Source organism: Citrus clementina, unplaced genomic scaffold, assembly GCF_000493195.1.
Source record: "Citrus clementina cultivar Clemenules unplaced genomic scaffold, Citrus_clementina_v1.0 scaffold_4, whole genome shotgun sequence".
Taxonomy (NCBI): domain Eukaryota; kingdom Viridiplantae; phylum Streptophyta; class Magnoliopsida; order Sapindales; family Rutaceae; genus Citrus; species Citrus x clementina.
Genome location: NW_006262274.1, coordinates 24,756,389 through 24,776,507, shown reverse-complemented (window position 1 = coordinate 24,776,507; position 20,119 = coordinate 24,756,389). Strand labels below are relative to the sequence as shown.

Genomic DNA, 20,119 nt, shown 5'->3' with positions numbered 1-20,119 from the left:
AAGAAAACAAGTTGTAAACGTGCTTCTCTCAAATTCAGTGAATGATTATCTCATTTCCAGGATTTGCAAAACCATGAGTAGGAAGAAAAATTTGCAAAGTAAACAGGATTAACCTTTACATCTATACAATAAAATCCTCAAAACACTTTGACAAGTTCATGTCATTATCCAAAGCTACAACAAAGTCAAATGTAAAATATTACAACTAATCTAGAGATCTTCTAGCGAGATGATGGCTCAGCAGGTATTCTGACAAACAACTTGCCTATATCTTCAGTGACAACATTGCTCCTGGCATACCAAATTAAACCATCAGCAACAAAGTCTTTTTCATCATATAACAAGACTAAAAAACTATATCAACAAAGAAGAAACTGAATTCAAAAGCCCAATAAACTGCAGCAAGATGGTCTAGACTCTAAACAAAAATATGCTTGTAATTGCTCTGTTTCTTATCGGTTTAGACAGCAGAACAATTGGTTGCTAACAATTAACAACCAACTTACCCACTTGTATCTTTGACAATCCATGATTCTATTTCATAGCAGCTTTAGATTAAAAGTCACATCACCTCAACTTAAAAAATGCCTTAGATTGGCATGCCAATGTAAATTAAATCTCCCAAACAAAAGCAGGAGTGAATGGAGATCAAATTCATCATTTTAATAATAACCCAAACAATGAAAAACGTGTCTTCTTACCACTATGATTATGATATAAGAAAAATCAAACATTTATAATTAAAAATAGAAAAAAAATTACCGTAGACCGGCATGCCAAAGCAAAATAATTAAGAGAGAATTCTCCTAAAGAAAAGCAGGATTGAATGGAGATCAAAATCATCATCTCGATTATAAGGCAAACAAATGTGTCTTCCCACCAGCCACTATGATATATTATAACAAAATGGAAAACTTTGTTACAAAAAAACAACAACAAATTCTTATTCACCTTAAAATAATGATACACTGACCTTCCATTAAGCTGAGGCGGAACTAGCAAGCCACCGGCAGTATCTAGAACATTCTTGGAATTAGGCAAGCTTCCTCTGGGAAGCTTATTGCGACGAAGAGTGGAGGAGACATCGTTCGAATCTCTCTTGCGAGTTGCGTTTTCAGCCATCGCGGCCGCGACTCGAGAGGCGTGGTCAGTTCCTGAAACCACAGGCTTAGAGGCCGAATTCAAGAGAACACAAGCATCCGGAAGTTTCTCGAAAGCCGGCGGTCGTAATGAAGGCGGCGCCGCAGTTTCCGGCCGTTGATTTGAAGTCGACGACCCAGATTTTCTACGCGGACAAATGAGAAACCCTATAATTAGTTGAATATAATTATATTGAATTTTAAACGAAATTAACAGAGGAAAAGAGAAATTACCGAGGAGGAGGAGAAGGCTGATATGTAGAAATTTGTGGTTGATCGTTAGGGTTTAGTGATTGTTCGTCTTTCTGCTCTTGTTCCTCGGCCTCTGATACGTCGTCGTCTGAGGACGAAGCGTAGTCCACCAAAGACATCTCTCTCCGTCTCTCCGTAACCTCGCTGCCGATTCTGGCTTTCCGGAGTTCTGACATTTTTAAATCGTTTTCAGAAATCAGAAATGAGTATCATTGACAAACGCTGCCGTTTTCTACAGACCTCCTAAACGGTGTCGGTTTTTACATTTTTCGCCAAACGACGACGTCGTTTGAGGCAATGCTTCATATTGATCTTCCCAAATTAAGTGATGTCGTTTCAAAGAAATGAAACAATATTAAAAAATAAATCATGTGAGTTATATAGTATTTTAATTCAATCGATTGGCCAATTATGTTACGTCGCATTAGTATGTATTAAAAAAAAATATTGGGTACATACTCATTTAATTCTCTTATTTTAAGTTAAATGTCTTTTTATTTGTTATATTTAAAAAAATACCCCAAATGTCAAGATATACTTGTTGTTAAATATATTACATTTTTTTCCTTTTTTTTATTTTTTTTACAATAATACCCTTTTAAAATATTCTTCAAGATATGAATAAAAACATTATAATTTATTAAATTAGCCTTAAAAGTAACATAAAAATTTAATAGATTTTAATATTATTAATTACTTTTGAGATTACTTTAATAAATTAATTTTTTATAAAATAATTATTAGTAAAATTGTTGCATAGGTACAAAAAATACTAATTTTTTTCATACTAATATTTGTTAGTTAATTTAGTAATAAATAATTATTAGTTAACCAACAAATTAACTTTTTTAAGATAAATTAACTAATATCTAAAATATTGTTGTAAAAATATTATTATAAAAGGAAAGAAAAAGCAAAGAAAAAATATAACATATTTAACTGTAAAAGTGTTTTGAAGTATTTTTTAAAATATAAAAGTGAACAACTACTTAATTTAAAATATAGAAACTAAACGAATATTTACTCAAAAAAAAATTTACACAAGAGTTTATAGATATATAGATATATCATTACTTTCGTTTCGTCTAGTGAACAATAACGATCAATATACAAAATTTTCCATACAAATTGATGCATTAATCCTAAAAAAAAGAAAAAGAAAAAAAAAAGCTAATGTGTAATACCCTATTGAGGATCTCATGGCCCAATTTATAAATTACATTGAAGTTTATATATTTTTAATTAACTGTTAAATATTAATTAAAAAAATAAATTACATATCCTTATAAGTAAAACTGGAGCATTATTCTCTGACTGTCTGACATGTCAATTACATAAACTGACAAGTAAAAGACAAGCTTCGTTAAAAACTAAAAACAGTACAATGCCAAAATAATAATAATAATAAATATAAATAAAATAAAAATTCAAATCCAACAAAATAAATGTTTAAAAAAACAAAAAACAAAATCTCCTCCCCCCCTCTATAGTCCAAATTAAAACCACTATCTGGACAAATTTACAGACACCGAGGGAGAACAAATAAAACACAAATAGCAGACATAGATATTCATCATCAAGGCAGCTGTCCAAGAAGTGATGGCCTGTAGAAAACATGAGTTTGTGCAATTTCAATACGATCTCGTGGGTCGTTCATGGTTTCGTCTCTTAATGCTTCGAGAATTGCCTGTATTGGAGACTCCCTGAAAATTTAACTAGAGTATCAGATTGCGTGCGTCTTGATCACTACATATACCAAGATTTGGATATAAGAAAAAGCATCAGCATACACTTTTAAGAGTAGATAATACTTTATCAAAATACGTTTAGCTCCATGGACTGATTCACCTGAGAAAATGATGGGGGGGAGGGGGGAAAAAGGGAAAGAGGTTAGTTACCTCATTATAAGTATCTTATATAGCATCTTCAAGATAGGACATAGCTCCACAGTTGCTACAGGCTTGTTTTCTTCAGGATGTAGGACGCTTAAGGAGGATTGGCTTAGCAGCTCATAAAATGCTTTCACAGCTGAGATACCCTGCAGTCGAACAGGCGGCGATTAACATTGCTCATTGGTAAGCTAAAAGTAAATAGAGTGGAAGAAAACAAAAGATAAGGGAGCCCTGTAAAAGAAACTCTGTTCCATGCCACCACGACTTTCAATATAATTCATGCTCAATGGGTTACTATCACCAAGTTGGAGTGGTCAAGACCCTACCTGAATCATGCCCTTGCCCTTTATGCTATCACCCAAGTCAAGGGTCAGTCTCCCTTTTGCCAACTCCTGCCCATACCATGCATTACGACCTTTCAAAAGGGTTACATAAGTGTCAGCCAACAAAGGCCCAGCAAGTTTTTCCGGCTCCTCTGCTAAGAGATGAGTGATAAATACCATCTCGGATGTACAGTGTGCAAAGTAGACAGATTTGCTGGTGGCACTCTCATTGGTTAGTGCTGCCACCATTCCTATGGAATCAGAGCTGGAAGTTAAATGATAATGCTTGAATTATATAACACCACAAAAGAGTTCTTAAAAAGCAGTTTACAGTTATTCTGGCTGAGATAAACTTTTAATAACTAGATACAAAGTTTGGAGCTCAACAATTAGTTAACCATAATTATTTAATAAATAGACAGACACTGACAAATATGAAAAGGGGTGGGCTGGTTTGCTCCAAAAAATAGTGTTTTTATTCAACTGAATCTTTAATGCTGATGTTTAAGACATCACCAGAAAGTAAATTGTACCAGCTCCAATGGCATAGACATTCTTCAAGCCACCCATGACCTCATGAGTAACAAGGTCACCATTGTCCCAAACTGTAAAGTGGGGCCGCCTCAAAAACTTTGCCAATGGTTTCCTCCATTTTTCGGCTCCACATATTCGAGCATTGGCATATTCTTTGTTGTAAATCTCTGAAGCAATATTGGGTCCCCCAAGATATAGAATGTTCTCAATGGGAACCCCAGCTGCAAAGTAAAGATAAGTAAAATGTTAATGCCACTTCAACGATATCACACAAATAATGAAAAGGGGAATGAAGCCCCGGGAGTGGAGGGGTGGGGGGTGTTGGGTGAGTGAATACAAGAAGAGGATAAACAAAGTTTACAACTAAGTGGAATTGGAAGTGCAAAGACAGACATAATGTCTGTTCTTTGCTATTTTGAGGGTCAATTTACTAATGATTCTATGTTTCAATCAGCAAGTTGACATGTCAGGATTTTGAGATGCAGTCTCTTTATATAACATTAACTCATCTTAAGTCATCTCACTAATCACATGCCATTGAGAATCTTTACTTAATTTCTCATAGGCATCAACCTAAGAAGCCATCAAGTTAAAAAAAAAAAAAGGTGTCCATGGGGGAATTTCTAATCTATCTTATACAAATATAAGATTCAATTAAAAGCAAACTTTTCTTACTTGCTCGATTGATCATTTGTGTAGGAGTTATTATGCGGGGTACGGCCTCCAACTCGGCCTCTACACCTTTTGCCAGAGAAATGATAACTGGCACCGTAATTCTCTCTTTCCAATACCGACTAATCTCTTCAAACACTTCCTTGGTTTCTGTTGAGGGCAATCCATTAATCACAATATCAGCATCCCACACAGCTTCCTGCAAGTTCGTCACAACCTTCAATGGGCAAAGTGGGGTATCAATCATATTCAGGCAAAACCCATCTTTCAATATCTCGTCTGCATGCAATGTCCTATCACCTAACCTTGCCTCAACATACTTCAAGTATGCACAACGCCTAATCAGTCTCCTCAAGACATCTTCTCTTGAATTGATCACTTCAAACAAGTGCTCAGCCGTGGCCCTATCAACTGATCTTCCAGGTCTCCTCCATATCCTAATAAGAACCTTATCTCTTAAATAACCATAACTATCTTGCAACATAGCAGTGAAAACACTACCCCAGGCACCTGCCCCAACCCCAACAATCCTCAAGGGATCACCTTCTGCTTTTCCCATAAGACGACGAAGCTCATCGAGCCTCTCCTCTAAAGAACCGTTGGTATGATGAATCAACCCATTTGAGGACAAACTATCATTCACTACTTCATTAGTTTGAACCATCTTCACCAATAAACAGAACCACAAATCCTCTCTAATATATAAACGGAACCCTTGCAGCGTAACAATTCAGACCCAAAATAAAAATAGTAGTCACTAAAGTTTCGATCTTTAAGCTTTAACTAATTGATACAGATCATAAAACAGCACACTACAGATTTTTTAAATGGGTTGTGTACTAACTGCCCTTCAAGCAATCATACGAGCTCAAACAGCAAAGAAAAATGAAAAATTGATTTCTCTACAGTGTTGTTCAGCAAAATCCAGCCGCAATTGAGCAAATAATAACTCTAAATTTCTAGAACGAAGCAAAAAAAAATCCCAAAAAAAAAAGTGTTGCTTTACTTTAACACATGGGAATTGAAATTCTCATGTAAATCATGAGCAAATATTAAGAATCCCCACGATTCAATCAAAGCATGCAAAATAAAATGTTGAAAGTGGACGGAAAGTGCAAAGGCCAGCAAGACTTGTTAGCTTCTTCAACGCGCTGACACGGATTTGAGCTTCGTATTTTTGTGCTTACAGTTGTAACATCCACAGAATGAACTCAAAAAGTTTCAATTTATCACGCGATGGTCGTGAAACCCGCGATAAAAATATTGCATTATCGAAGTATCATTTCTGTAATTTTGTTTGCTGCCGTGGCAGCTGCTGTAGCGGCTATAGCGTATGTGGCATGTCGGTTTTGTATTAGCCTAGATTTCTAGAAAGAGGGTAAGGTTGGTGATGTCATAACTTACCCAATTATAATATCTTTTTTTTAAGAGTAGTGTTACATATTTTAAATGTTTATTTTAAATAATGTAGTATTTATTAATTAATTAATAAAAATTATACATTATTTTATTTAAATCTTATAAAGAATTATTAATCAATTAATGAATAATATATCATTTGAAATTAAATTTTTAGATGAAAATTTAGAATGCCTACGCATTAAAAAAAATGTTGTTAACAATCGCTCCTACAATTCGTCCTTAAAATAATATACTGCTAAATAAAAATAGTGTTAATTTAACATTCAGACGGCAATAGGATATGACCAGAATATCCTTATATCACATAATCGGGTGACATGTGTAAATAAATTAATTAAAAGAAAATTATCCGCACACAAAAATTTTGATCATGAAATAAAGCTTCAGAAACAACGCATCCCAGCCCCGCACTCGGCCAAAAGTCATATACTTTCCTTAACTCTTTGACAAGTCTCATTTATTGTGCTTCGATTTGATTAGAGTAATCGATTCTGAAAATAGTTCAATTTTTTAAGAAATTTAAAAAGGCTTCATTCATTCGAAACTTCCCTTCATATTTCTGTCTCCTTCCCTTGTCTGCTTTCGCGCAAGAACAGGAGAAGAAAATATTCCTTCAGTGACTGAAAAAATTAAAAAAAAAATGATTTGTGAGTAACCGTAATTTTTTACCAGGGGTAGTGAAGTATTTTGGCCAGTTTATTTGGCATAGAATTGTAAAATTTATTGAAGATATTGACAAAAGTGTAATTTAAAGATCTTCCCTTTTAGTAACGGATGGTAGACTGAAGTTTTGTCTCAATGGATTTCCTGTTATTCTTGGATTATGATGGACGTTTCACTTCTCACTGAGTCACTGGTAAAACTTTCTTTACGTTACGTTTTAGCAGCTTAATATTTATCTTGGACGATGCTTCAAATGCTTCCATTTTCAAAATGCTTAAGACCCAGACAAAATCTTAGTTTAAGAAATTGATATGATGGCAAGAATGAAATAGTTTTCTTGTAAATGGTTTCTTCATTCCTGAATTGGATGCATGGATTTGGTTTCCTAATGAATGAAATTTAAAATGATGGAAGAATGCAAATACTATGTTAGTTCCTTTTACACAAAGAAATTTTTGAGTTGTGTGATGTACTGTGTATGTCTTGTTGCTTTGATGAATTGATTCTCCCATGTCGGTGATGATTCGTGTATGTCAATCTTGTCAACCCTATTGAAAGCTTACGTTGGAGTAGAATTGGGAGATCTTCTGGTGCTGCTGGGAGTTCTCGGTTAAGAGTTTTGATGTTTCAGGCTCAATTGCTGTTGCTTGATAGTTGTGTTGATCCTAAATTAATGGAGGCATTGGAGGAAAACCAGAAATGTGAAAGGAAGGGTGGGGTTTCCTCAAGTTCAGAGGTAAATCTTTATTCTTGTCCTATTTTTGAAGTGGCAGACATCTCGGATATTACCAGATGGCTTGCTAGTGTATATCTTATTGCAAATCAAAGCTAGTTGTATGGTTTTCACATAAATAGAATGTTCCTAAGCTTTGTGAAGTATGGCTACCAGATTATGAGTTTCAAAACATTAAAAAATGAGAACTGGAGTATGAAATGTTTGACTTTTCAGAAGACACATCCTTACTCTGAAACAATGTCTTGATCAGTTATTTATTATTTCAACCCAATAAATGTTTTTCAAAACTGCAGCTACTCAACAGATTAATAGTTAATAAAATAGCACATGTTTCATGGGCTGTGATAATATGCTGTATGAATAACTTTTTAAAAGTATATATCAAATTTCTTTAACTGCATCCATTCATCAAAGTGATTCCATCTTGCATGGAATATGAAAATTCACTGTATGAAAGCATAGTTTTTACCACTGTACTTAACATTTCAGTTTCAAGCAGATGAGTGAAGTCTCAAGGCATATCATTGTTAGAGCTAGAATTGTTGTAGCCAACATGGAGTTTCTTATGTGCTCTGTGTACCTTATCAAAATTCAATGTAGTTACTCCTGCATGCATGGAAAAATAAAACTTTATTCTTAATTTACTGCTAAAATATCATGTGATAATCATTGGAACTCGCACTACTATAAGTTGGTATGAGTACTCTAGCTGCTTCTGACATTCCATAGACTACTGGATGGTGTTATGTCTTTCATGGGGCAATCTTTGCTAGTTGAAAGTATTCTCGGGTTCTGATAAAAGTTGTAAAAGCTAGATTGGATTTACTTTTTAGATTCTCATTGTGAGTGATTGATAATTCACATACTGTTGAAGATATGCTAGTCAATCTGGCACTGGTGAAATGTTTGAAACTTTGAGTTGAAGTGCATTTGACAGTAAATGAGACTATTAGATGGTGTCTGATTTTCTAACTGGGTCTGCTATTTGCCATCAGAAAAGCAACAAAAGGAAAAGCAATTTGGACCTGCAATTTTCATTCAGATAGATTATTACATCTTACATATTAAAGACCATTAGTTTAATCTTCTTGGGATGTTTTTGCTATTAATTAAATATAATATAAATCCACGAATACGATGAATAATGATAAATCAACTGCCATGCCTCTGTTTGAGAAAAGCCACCTCCATGATTATTAGACGCTTTAAACCAGGACCTGGCTCTATTTTTTGGAACCATTCAAGCCATTAGTAAACATCAGAAGACTACTGTTGAAACAAGATAAAGTGAAGCTCCAGTGTGGCTACTTGACTTTTCAGTTGAAATCATATTGTACAGTGACTAAACTGTGAGCTATTGATTGGCATTAACCCAACAGTTCTGACAGAAAGATGCCAGAGTTTCCTAAATACCAAAGTCTTTTTTGACATTGCTTCTCGTGTTAGATATTTTTCCTTTGTGCTGAATGCTGATGTTGGATGCATGTAAAGTTAAAAAAAATTCAGGAATGATTTGTTACCCTGATAATGGTTGCTCAACAAGAAAGGATAAAAGCATCATGGAAGTTATATACCAATTTGGTAAAAATGCATATATCCTTTTAAGAACCAAGAGCTGATAAGTTGGATTTCAGTGAGAGATCCTAGGTCTGGTGTTCACAATGTCAGAATTCGCCTGTATGAATTTCCATTTTCCTTTCTTGTACATAAATTTCTACAATTCTAGGCTGAAAATTTTCGTTCTCTTAAAAAATTAATGCTGCTGAAAGTGTTTTTAACAATCTGGCAAACCACCCTTACTTTCTGCTTGTCTTTTTTTTTCTATCCTACTGAAAGATATTATTCCAGATTATATGTTTTATTTAATTTCTTCTCCTTGCTCGTGTTGAGCATGTTGCTCTCCATAGGAAGTTTTGCCATTTGTTTGATATGATAAAACTGAAGAAATAATGGGAAAATATAGGGGTCTGACAATGCACAACTCTAGAATAATTGCTTTTGATAGGATTATAGCTTGAATTGCTGCACAAGTTGTACCTCAGAACTATGTAGCATGAGCAGGATGAATGCGTCATTATTTTTTTTTCTCTCTATGGTATGGTTACTTGGGAGTGGTAAGTGGGGAGTTTTCTGCAATTTGGTGCACTTTGAAATGACTCTGTTTCACCAAAAGATAGAACTAAAATAATATGCACACTATTTTTTAAAATCTTGGCAGTACAGTATCATGTTGTTAAGGCATGGATTATTTGGCAACAAGTTGGACACTGGTAGAGAGTGGCTTAATATCTGTCTGAGTGATGAGGTAAGGCCCATGGTTAATCTTTCTTGTAATTTTTATTTATTCAATTGAGAGTTTTTATGCTCCTTGTTTCTTCTACCGTCCGATTTCTTGCTTCAGCTCGTTCATGTGATAATGTAATATAAGGCATCTGTACATTAATTGTAGGATTATAATAACCCTGTACAGGAAACGATTCTACATATTGTCCTGAGATATTGGATTTCTCAGAGGGAACCACCAGTCTTTGTACACAAAATCAATAACACGTCCTTTCTAGGGCTGCTTTTTTCACTGCCTTCTATAAGTCTACTTAATAATTCTTATCCAAAATATTTAACCTATTTCCTAAACAAAAAGACTGGCTATTCCTTGAGCCTTCTCCTTACACTTACAATTTTCGAGAAGGCATGGAACTGTTATAGTTTCCAGTTTACAGTATTTGTAGCTAAGGCGTCTTCCCTGCAAGTTGTAACATTGTTACAATTTTTTTTCTCAATAATAATAATAATAATCAAATATGGGCCTGTATCATGAGAAAGGCATGGCCTTTTGAAATATTCTTTGGCCAGGAGCAAGTATTGCCAAAGGGTCATAAGTAGATTTTCTCTGGACAAAGACTTCCCATTGTGGGCCAAAGTGGGATCTCCACTGTTCCTGTGTAGTGTAGTGGGGCAGATATTGCTTCACTCCAAGATGTGCTGTTTCACAGTATTCTAGAATTCTTTTGTTCTGAGTTAAGATGTGTTCTAGGCCATCAGTTCCTTTGGAAGATGGAACTGCAGATGAAAGGAATGCTACTAGATAGAAAACATCTTCTTCTGGAATAACAACAGATGTTCTGTTGTCCCACCTGAAATCAGAATTGATATATTGATCAGTCAACAAACACTTTGAGAATTTACTGTGGCTAATGTCAATTTTCTTATGAACTATTACTTTGATTTGTTGAGTGGGTAGATGAGGATGGGCCCATTGCTTGTCTCTGCAAGGATGTTGCCAAAGACTTCCTTAGCAAAATCATGTATTTTGCTTTGGGGGATAAAAAGATTGAGCCATGGATGAGGAACTTCCCACAAGCCCTTTGACCGTAGCTTGACCTCTGACACATGAACCCTGTCTAAGAATTCAATATATGAAACTTCTGATAGGAAAAGTGTTGATGGGATGTAGTTTAGTACAGACAATGAGGATTCAACTTCCTGCATGGGTTAAACAAACATATTAATGAGTATCCTGTTTTTTATTTGTCTGTTATTATTTTGTGTGTATACACATTGACGATTTAAGAATTAATTATTTAAGTGGACAAATCTGCCAATTGTGGGCCATCACCCCTCACCTGATTTACTAAATCCTTCTCATCCTTGTTGATGTATTTGGCTAATTCTAGGCAGAAGAGAGTTTGTCCACCTGACTTGAACTGGCTGGCTTGTACTGGGTCTTGTGGGTCGAAGGATGATCTCCAATTATTTAGGAGACCAGTCCTGTTTACTATCACAAATCCTTCTATATAATCAAATGTTTTTTCTGCAGATATCAAATACTCCTGGTCTCTGGCAAATGTAACAAAATCAGAGTATAGTACTCTGATCCATTTCACCTGCTCAATATGGAGAATTGGGTTACAAGAATTGGAATTTTATACAGAACCGGAGATCTTACTACTCGATAAGTCCTTAGCCATGATGATAAATTGCTTTTACCATATCCGGTGCTGGTTCTAGTGATATCCTTGCTCGGGTTATGATGCCAAATTGACCTAGTCCTCCGAGAACACTGTGAAAGAGCTCACTATTCTGCTTCTCGGAACAATTTATTATCTCTCCTTTTCCTGCACTCAGTTTTAGTCCATTTTTCAGTAAGACCTTGACAGTATGCACATGATTTTTATTTTTCATGGAAATTAAACTTCTACAAAGACAAAATTCACTGAGTAAAGTTGGCATCCTTAGTTTCAGTTACAAATAAATAAATAAATCAGCTAATCTTTAGTATTATTTACCATTTCTCATTCGTTGTGATTACTCACTTGATCCAGGCCTGGTTGGTTATATATATATATATATATATATATATTTCTTTTCTTGATAATGCTTTGACATACCTGTAACAACCTCCAGCTGATGGACATTACTTATCTGAGGCCCATGCTGAAAGGCCTGCCCACTAATCCCTGCATTTGACAAAGTACCACCCACAGTTAAATGAAGGTAGTCCGTCCAAGATTTTGGTGCTAATCCATATTTCACACTTTCATGCAGGATATTTATCCACAATTCACCCCCAGAGACGTCCACATAGAAAGAATTTTCAGCGTAAACCTGCATTTTTGGGCCTTGGAGAGATTCCATGTTGATGACAACACCTTGATGTGCCTGTGCCTGGCCCTGGAGTGAATGGCCATGCCCTCTAGCTGCAACTGTCAGCTCTGAATGAGAGCCCATCTCCCAAATATGCTTTACAGTTGTGGCAATGTCAGAAACTGAGTTTGGATGAAGTACTGCTGATGGGAGGAGCTGATACCTGTTGCCAAAATCTCTGGCTGCATTATGAACTTCATCAAAGTTCAAATGTCCATCAAGGGTGAGTGTTTTTAAAGAATAAGGTATGCCGGAAAAACATAGGTTTATTTTAACAGTTATGCAGCACAGGAACAAGACCATGAAGCTTCTTATGAAAAGCATGTTGTTTTGTCTGAGGAAGCTAGCGGCTGTGTATCTCATTAATTTGTCGGAAGAGATGGGAGAAGCTAGAGGTTGAAGGTGTTTAGTCTTGCAATTCCAGTTTCTTTGAGAAAAGAAGCCAGATAGGTGTAGAAGCCAAGGAAATGAAGGGTTTTGGAGCAAATTTAAAGGGAAAGGTTTGGGTGGCTGAGTCAACCTATTTTCAGCTGTGAGAACCCGTATGAAGACTGCCTACTTGGGTGGAAGAGTTTTAGGATTTTTCTTTTCATTCTCCTTTTTGGGCTCTTCGTTTATAACAGAAGCATAACCTATATGCCAAGTTGAATGGGAAGTCACAAGCAAGAAAGATTACACAAATCTTTGCACTTTTTCCAACAGTTGCAACCACAAACCCGCCTTTTTCCGCTAAAGACAAAAATTCTCTAAATTTTCTCATCAACCATGTTAAGGATACTTTTCCCATTTATAGTAAAAAGCAATGGCTTTGCCTGGAATTAGTATTTCTCTGCCTCTGATGACAGGTATACCCATACCTGTGTCCGATGCAGTGTGTTATCCTTGTATCCATTGTTGTCTTAATACTAACATCGCGTATCTACTTTCAGATCGGATGAGAGTGACTAATGGGCCAGCCATTGATTCATTTGAGTGAGAAAAAAAACAAAAAAAATGGCAGGGTGGGGTATCTAAGGGTCCATGGAACCAGTGAAATTTATATGTATGTATGCTTTGTGGGGAAGGGCTACGATTGGTTGTGCAAGGACCTCCTTGGGCGAGTCTGAAAAAGCTAAGGAATTTGAAGAGAGAACATGGGGATGACAGCTCGGTGGAAGCACTGAAAGACTGCTCGTTTTTTTTTTTTTTCCCAATCTACTGTTATTGTTTTGAAGCCTCAGTTCCCAGCAACTGGACAAGTCAGTGTGATTCTATAGTTTGCTTATGGTTCAACTTCATTTAAATTGTTCATTGTAATAATTGCTTTTTACAACTTTTTCTAACAAGTTGCAAATGCATATTTAGCAGGGGATTTGCAGCTCCAGAGGAAAGCATCTCATCATAACTTTCTAATAAATTTAGTCACCTCCTGCAAGCCTGCACTATGTTTCTTGTTTTCTTTTTCTTTTACTTTCTTCTGTTCAGATTTTCTATTATCTTTTTTGAGTGTGGTTGGAAGATGAAATTGAGTCCCTTGAATATTTGATATCCTACGAGTGCCCCCATTTGTCTATAAACCGAGGTTGCAGAGGACTACTTTCAGGGTTGCCCGCGCGAGCATGCAAACATGCATGTACACGACAATGTTTCATATTTATTAAAGTAAAAAGAAACTTGGATTCTTCCAAAGCATAACTTAAATGAGTGAAAATGACATCACAATAATTTAGGCTTACTCTTGTCAAAATCTCTTCCTATCTCTGCATAAAAATTACCCTTGATAACGATAAGTCTCCGTGGTGTGGTGATTTGTAAAGTTTAAAATATGCTCATAATTTTGGATACATTTTGGGATCAAGCTACGGTGCAACTGTGGTACCGTGTCACAGTTGCATCTAGCCGTTAGATGCATTTGGATTGGTGGAGTCTACTGGTATCCAACGACTGGATGCAATTATGACACAATACCACAGTTGCACCACAGGTTTCACTTATATTTTGCACTAAATGCCTGTAATTATAGTGGGATGGTGTGAATGTGTTGAACTTAATCGTAACATAATTATTTCTTTTGTGGTTAAAAACCTAATCCCGATTGTTTTTGCTTTCTGGAAGGAGACCGACCACTAATAAAGAAATCAAATCAGATTTAGCAACATTCGGCAATAATTTTGTAGGCATGCCCGTTGAACATAGCCACACATGGTGGAATCCTTTAGCGTGGGGCCTTCCTGTCCGTCGTCCGATGCTGCGAAATTTGTTTGGGTCGAAAAAAATCACTTTACTTGTCAAAATTACTGTAATTAATCTTCGATCTTCATACATTTGTCGATTAATCTTCGATCTTCATACATTTTGTCGTTCAAGGGATTGAAAGGGCGGCTTGGGACTTGAGGGTGGCAAGCAATTACTGATCATCAGCACATTCCACAATCATCACGCTTGTGTTGGTATCATTTTATCCACAGAATGACACGTCGAACTCCATGTCAGCCCTATCACGAGCATTCCATTGGCTAGATTGAGATTGAGTACTGACCAATGGGAACAAGGCAAGTGGGGGCAAAGTTGATGGGCTAAGAATGCCACGTTGAGGGGTCACAATGGTCTCGTCAAAATGTCAAATTTTAAGAACAAAGAATGTGGGTTAGAGGGTTGGTAGGGTACAACTTTGATTTAGGATCATAAAAACCACGAGATTATGTAAAATAATCATAATTATCGTGTCCCCTATCCATTCCTACTTTTATGCTACTCTAATCACTGTCTCTTTGTCTCTTGCTGGCCACGTCCATGAGGTTAAAATTTAAAGTTATAATTAGAATCTCTTAATATTATCATGTTTTGTCGTGATCAGCCAAATGATCAAAATCGTGAGGTCAAAATGTCGTTGCTGACCAAGAACAAAACAAAAAATATCAACTCAGTCTCGTTAAGATTCTTATATATTAGAATTGATTTACAAATTATCTTGTCATTAGACCTTTAAGAGAGTAAGAGAGTTCATTGAATGGTGAATGCAATAACAATTGCAAGGACATGAGGACTGAAGAGAAATATCTAATATGATACATATAGGCCCACGCATCTAATTAGATAATGGCATGTGTTTTTTAGGATTTTTTCTTTTTTAATATCTTCGCCGGTGAATTGGGTGATTCTAATGTGAATGCGATGTGTGTGTTTGTTCAATACATAACTGGATGGAAAATCCTTGGATGGCAGAATAGATATAGATATGGATATAGATTCTCCTCCTGGCAAACTTATCGATGAAGAAAGCAATACAAGGTAAACAAAAGAAACCCATGGATGAAGAAATCAATTGTGAATGGTGTCTTGACTTTGAATTAAACTTTATGAGTGATCGATAGATACGGAAACTACTGCGTGATAATATTTGTTTCTATTTCATGACGGGTTTTTTATTACTCTATTGAATAATTTTATCTTGAAAGTAAAGAAAAAGTGTTTCCTTGCGACACTTTTGAGGTGTCCAAGTGAGAAGATGAACTGTATATATACTGATAGTGTCAGTGTGTGTGTGTGTGTGTTTATATAAATAGGCCAACTTTCTTACTTAACTAGATAGCTTTGTGTTCTCCAGCAATAATTTACATATGGTAACATTATTTATTAGAGTTCGCTTTTTCTTTCCTTTTTGTAATTTCTTTTCTTTTGTCATATTCCCCCTTTCGATTGTGTCCCATGATCTGTGAACGAGTGATGATTAAAATAAGCAATGAGATAAAGAAATTAAAAAAAAAAGAAAAAAAAAGCAATGAGATTCCCCAATATCATGCTAAGAATTAGCTTTAGCAATGCTTTCAATTGATAGTTAATTAATTTATTTTTTTCTTTTGAAAAAAGAAATCCCATCGCCAAGTACTTATATATATATATAAGCTCTAAGGTTCTACAAAATCATAACTATAAGTGCTATTGGTTGGATAGACCTTGTGTCAATGAGGAAAATTAATTTCAAGCAATGGTCGGTAAATTCCGGGTGCATGGACCCCTGCCCTAATTGTAATGTCAGTGTTAAATTTTATTATCATTCATCAATTACTTTTGTCACCTTTCATGTGTCCTCATGTACATCATGTATAATAAAGCTTTTAAGTCAATCCAATATTACTGTTCAATCATTTTAATTAATTAGGTAGCCAGCCACCCCATCCCCACTAATTAGCAATATTCTATTGTATATTCCGCCAGGCTAGGCTTTTGTTTGCAAAGTGTTAAATCCTCTCCTTGAAAGTGTGAATTTTATAATCTAATGAATGCTTTAGCTTTTGCCCGAATCTCATAATGGTGTTGAAGGCTACGTAAACTTCAACCGATCAAGTTCAAGATATAGTACTTGCCGATCTCCTTTAAGTTAATTTGTACTAACTTATCTCAAATAAACTTTATTTGTCACAATTAAAGATGCAACAAATGTCGAGTGACATTAATATTAAAAAATTACTTTCGGCATCAAAAGTTTCAAGAGATGACAAAGTTTTAATTTTTTAATTTTTTAAACTTTCAATGTTCTTGAGGCGGCTAGTAAGTTATATTAGCTGACCTAAAATTAGTTTAATTATTTGAGTGATAACAACTTAAGGTGCGAAGAAACTATTTTTGAAATTTTTTATGGTACTAATAAAGAGTACATTTCAAGCTAAGATAATATGTTGTATCCTAAAAAGATTGTGTCATCGAAATTATTACTAAGAAGAACGCATAAAATTATTAGACGTAGATTTGGCAATTTTAAATAGTCAGTTGCTATATATTGAATGTTAGGTTTAGCACCATATATTGAGTGACAAAAAATTGACTTGACCTAAAAGTAAGGATGGTAAAATTACCCACGTATCAGCAATTCATCCAAACTTATCGTTAGAAACCTATTTATTGCGGGTAATTTTGCGGGTTGCAGTCCAGTTTAGTATTTTAAAATTAAATCTACTATGGGCTACATGTGGGTTTGGTATTGAGAAAAAATCCACCACGCAGGCGTCTACCAACCCCCCATTCTTTATTTTAATTATTTGTATTTTTTTATTTTAATAGTAAAAATTACATTAAAAAATTAATCATAAATACATGTAAGGTAAAGTTCCTAATTCTTAAACCTAACCTATGCGTGTGCGTGCGCGCGCACACACACACACACACACACACTCATATACACACACAATGAGCTTTTAATAAGTATAAATTTTATAATTTTTAAGCTTAATATTATTGATATTTTATTTTAATTTTATTGAGTTGTTTTATTTTGTTTTAATAATTTGAACCTAATGATTACTTACTAAAGTTGGGTTTTTATTTATTTAATTAATTGTAGCGGTAGTTGTACAAAACATATTTTTTTTATACTGTTGACAATACTTGTATACTAATTAAAAGATGGAGTAAGGCATTGATATTAGTGATGGTGATTTGCCTACAATAGAAATATTTTGTGTTAGATTAATATATTTTGTGAATTTGTTTTAATGTCGAAATTTTAATTTCTTATTTACATTTATAAAAGCTAGAATTGAGTATTATATGTGGATTTTTTATGCTATTGCTAAAAATTTAGAATTTGGATTATATAATTTAGGGTTTTATGTATTATTAAAGAAAAAAATTGATATTTGTGATTTTAAATGAAAATTCCGTAAAAAATCTACTATGGGTTACAAGTGGATCTAGTAATTATTAAAATTATAGCAACAAAGTTTTTTTTTTTAATTTAAAATAAAACTTGCTGCAAATTGTGAGCAAGTTTGGTAATTTTAACTTTTTACTGGTGTGGATTTAGTAATAGCAAACCCCGAAACAGATGGTACCGATTAGCATTCCTAGCCTAAAAGAGTTGAGATACCATTAAAATCTGACTTGTGAATTGAGTTACTACTTTGTACGAAGTCCATCTCCCCCCACAAAGACTTTTTAAGTAAATATATTATAATATTATGTTGAGTAACTATTTGACCTAAAAATTTAATTAAGCTTAAGGGTTAATAGAATTTAATCTTACTTTAATCTCTAAAAAAATAACTTTAAAATTATGCACACCCTTTAAGTCGAATATACATTTGAAATCGTGAGACGATAATAATTATTGATTTCTAAAGTGGCATTTAAAACATTGCCTCTAGAAGATTGAAGGTTTATAAAAATCATCGAAAGGATTGATTGGCTCGATAAAATGAAAGAGAAAAAGATCAAAGAAAAAGAAACTAATGATGATAAGCTAGCCACATTCAATTAAAAGTATGTGGAATCTTCAAGTAGGAAATAAAAATAAAGAACCAAAAAACAAAAAAAAAAAGGCGATCCATAAATGATGCTTCTTCTTCATATCCCCATCGGCCATCACCCATGCATGTGGTGATAATAATTACAACAACAACAACAACTTTTCTTCTTCTGTTTGCTACCGTTGATTGTCTACTATCAATAGCTATTATTAATGTAAAGTTATTACAATAATGCATGCAGCTTCATGTAAAGTCCCTCTCATGAGTCATGACAAGAGGTGTCGAATGGTATTCAGTATTAAACGCCAACGATTCTCAGTTGCGTTAGAATGTCTCATATCTTTCGCCATTAGCTTAATTAAGCTTTTATTAGACTGAGTAATTACTTATTTAACATGAAGTAATAAACGTTGGATGTTGATCATGAATTTTTCGATCATTTAGATGTCGTTGCATTGACTCGGACGTTGAGCTAGCCATTACTCTAGTAATCATTTTAAGCTTGAGTGTTATGAATCATGCACGCCGTACAGTTCGGAAAGAATAGCGACATGGTCCTAATTTTTCAAAACTAGAAACGTTTCAACCTTTGAATATATTTCATTTACTACAAGTTGGCCTCAATTTCAAGCTTTGTCTTAAACTCCCACCAATATCTGGGTACGGATGCACTTTTGAACAATCCCAGTCAAATTTAACACGCATAAGTTTTTTTTGGGTCCATGTACACATATGTTCGTGCTTCCCAGTTACGTTTGCTTGTTAGGTCTAACTCCAATGAAAAATGTTGGGAATTCAAGATTATCAATCGCGACCTCTTGAATATACTTTTTTTTTTTTTCTTTTCTGAGAAGGACCTCTGGTGGTTTCAATATACCATAGCTTTCAAAATAATGACAATTTTTCCACAACTTGTAAGCCACCAAATGCATGTGGAATTAATTATTATTTTATCCTGAAATATAAATAAGCACAATAGAAATATGCTCATGCTGGTAAGCATATATACAGCTTCCTTTTTCATCCCATATGCCCATCACCAGCACATTTTCTTTACTCAGTCTCTAGGGTTATGATTGATCTTCACCACATGTTGTAGCTAATTGACTCTTCGATAGATACACAAATAAGATCAATATTTTTAATTTGCACGAAAGAATAAGTAACGAAATGCCAAAAAGATGAAAAAAAAAAAAACAATAATAATGCTCGTCTTTTATAGCAAGCTAAAAAATCAAAAAGGACTATTTGAGTCTTTTCAAAATTTCGGATTTTATTTATGTACAAATAGTGCTGACATGCCCTGGGAGATCGTGCATGATGTAAAATTAGGGTTTTAGCCAATTTGCTTGGTTGGATTCATTTGAGCCATTGCCATAAAAAATTGTAGTATAAACTAAATCGAAGCAATCAAAATCGTCTTGACTCTAAAACACACTAAAACTATAAGGGCCCAATTCAACACTAGCACTACCACATGTCCCTCTCAAACTTTGAATGTCGCCATAATCCAAGTCTTAATTATATATATAAGAAGGGTCGTTTTCTAAATTTAATAGAATTAAAAGGAGGAGTCTTAGGTGGCGTTTGTTTTTTTTATCTGAAATCTAAGTATACC

General features: G+C 34.6%; 3 protein-coding genes across 6 annotated transcripts; all 3 read right to left on the bottom strand.

Moving 5' to 3' along the window:
* Window positions 1–32: 32 nt before the first annotated feature.
* Window positions 33–1,574, bottom strand: LOC112098956. Of its 3 annotated transcripts, XM_024185931.1 has the most exons (4): window positions 1,374–1,574; window positions 974–1,285; window positions 763–886; window positions 219–291 (listed from the first exon to the last, which is right to left on the bottom strand). In XM_024185931.1, the coding sequence occupies exons 1-4, from the start codon at window positions 1,565–1,567 to the stop codon at window positions 274–276; spliced, it is 648 nt and encodes a 215-aa protein (XP_024041699.1). In that variant the 5' UTR covers window positions 1,568–1,574; the 3' UTR covers window positions 219–273. The 3 variants fall into 3 exon arrangements, with proteins under 3 accessions (XP_024041700.1, XP_024041701.1, XP_024041699.1); XM_024185932.1 differs by lacking the exon at window positions 763–886 and having other exon boundaries at window positions 33–291; XM_024185933.1 differs by lacking the exon at window positions 763–886 and having other exon boundaries at window positions 211–291; window positions 952–1,285.
* Window positions 1,575–2,811: 1,237 nt separating this feature from the next.
* On the bottom strand, window positions 2,812–6,129 carry LOC18045065 (glycerol-3-phosphate dehydrogenase [NAD(+)] GPDHC1, cytosolic). 2 transcript variants are annotated; one of them, XM_006438848.2, is made up of 5 exons: window positions 4,816–6,129; window positions 4,140–4,361; window positions 3,610–3,857; window positions 3,290–3,429; window positions 2,812–3,094 (listed from the first exon to the last, which is right to left on the bottom strand). In XM_006438848.2, the coding sequence occupies exons 1-5, from the start codon at window positions 5,474–5,476 to the stop codon at window positions 2,968–2,970; spliced, it is 1,398 nt and encodes a 465-aa protein (XP_006438911.1). In that variant the 5' UTR covers window positions 5,477–6,129; the 3' UTR covers window positions 2,812–2,967. The 2 variants fall into 2 exon arrangements, with proteins under 2 accessions (XP_006438911.1, XP_024041197.1); XM_024185429.1 differs by having other exon boundaries at window positions 3,069–3,137.
* Window positions 6,130–9,994: 3,865 nt separating this feature from the next.
* LOC18045063 (cytokinin dehydrogenase 6) lies at window positions 9,995–13,059 on the bottom strand. The gene is made up of 5 exons (XM_006438846.2): window positions 12,022–13,059; window positions 11,621–11,748; window positions 11,257–11,517; window positions 10,854–11,116; window positions 9,995–10,767 (listed from the first exon to the last, which is right to left on the bottom strand). Exons 1-5 carry the CDS (start codon window positions 12,638–12,640, stop codon window positions 10,446–10,448), a joined length of 1,593 nt encoding a protein of 530 aa, XP_006438909.1. The 5' UTR covers window positions 12,641–13,059; the 3' UTR covers window positions 9,995–10,445.
* Window positions 13,060–20,119: the final 7,060 nt, after the last annotated feature.

Excerpts from the sequence above, each read along its gene's own strand:
- LOC112098956 (XM_024185931.1), bottom strand. The coding sequence starts at position 1,567 with ATGTCAGAACTCCGGAAAGCCAGAATCGGCAGCGAGGTTACGGAGAGA. Across the intron at positions 1,286-1,373 it reads CAGCCTTCTCCTCCTCCTCG|AAAATCTGGGTCGTCGACTT; the intron begins GTAATTTCTCTT and ends TTGTCCGCGTAG. Across the intron at positions 887-973 it reads CCGCCTCAGCTTAATGGAAG|TGGCTGGTGGGAAGACACAT; the intron begins GTCAGTGTATCA and ends AATATATCATAG.
- LOC18045065 (XM_006438848.2), bottom strand. The coding sequence starts at position 5,476 with ATGGTTCAAACTAATGAAGTAGTGAATGATAGTTTGTCCTCAAATGGG. Across the intron at positions 3,858-4,139 it reads TGTCTATGCCATTGGAGCTG|GAATGGTGGCAGCACTAACC; the intron begins GTACAATTTACT and ends CTGATTCCATAG. Across the intron at positions 3,095-3,289 it reads TATAAGATACTTATAATGAG|GGAGTCTCCAATACAGGCAA; the intron begins GTAACTAACCTC and ends TTAAATTTTCAG.
- LOC18045063 (XM_006438846.2), bottom strand. The coding sequence starts at position 12,640 with ATGAGATACACAGCCGCTAGCTTCCTCAGACAAAACAACATGCTTTTC. Across the intron at positions 11,749-12,021 it reads TCAGCTGGAGGTTGTTACAG|GAAAAGGAGAGATAATAAAT; the intron begins GTATGTCAAAGC and ends AACTGAGTGCAG. Across the intron at positions 11,117-11,256 it reads AGAAGGATTTAGTAAATCAG|GAAGTTGAATCCTCATTGTC; the intron begins GTGAGGGGTGAT and ends TAACCCATGCAG.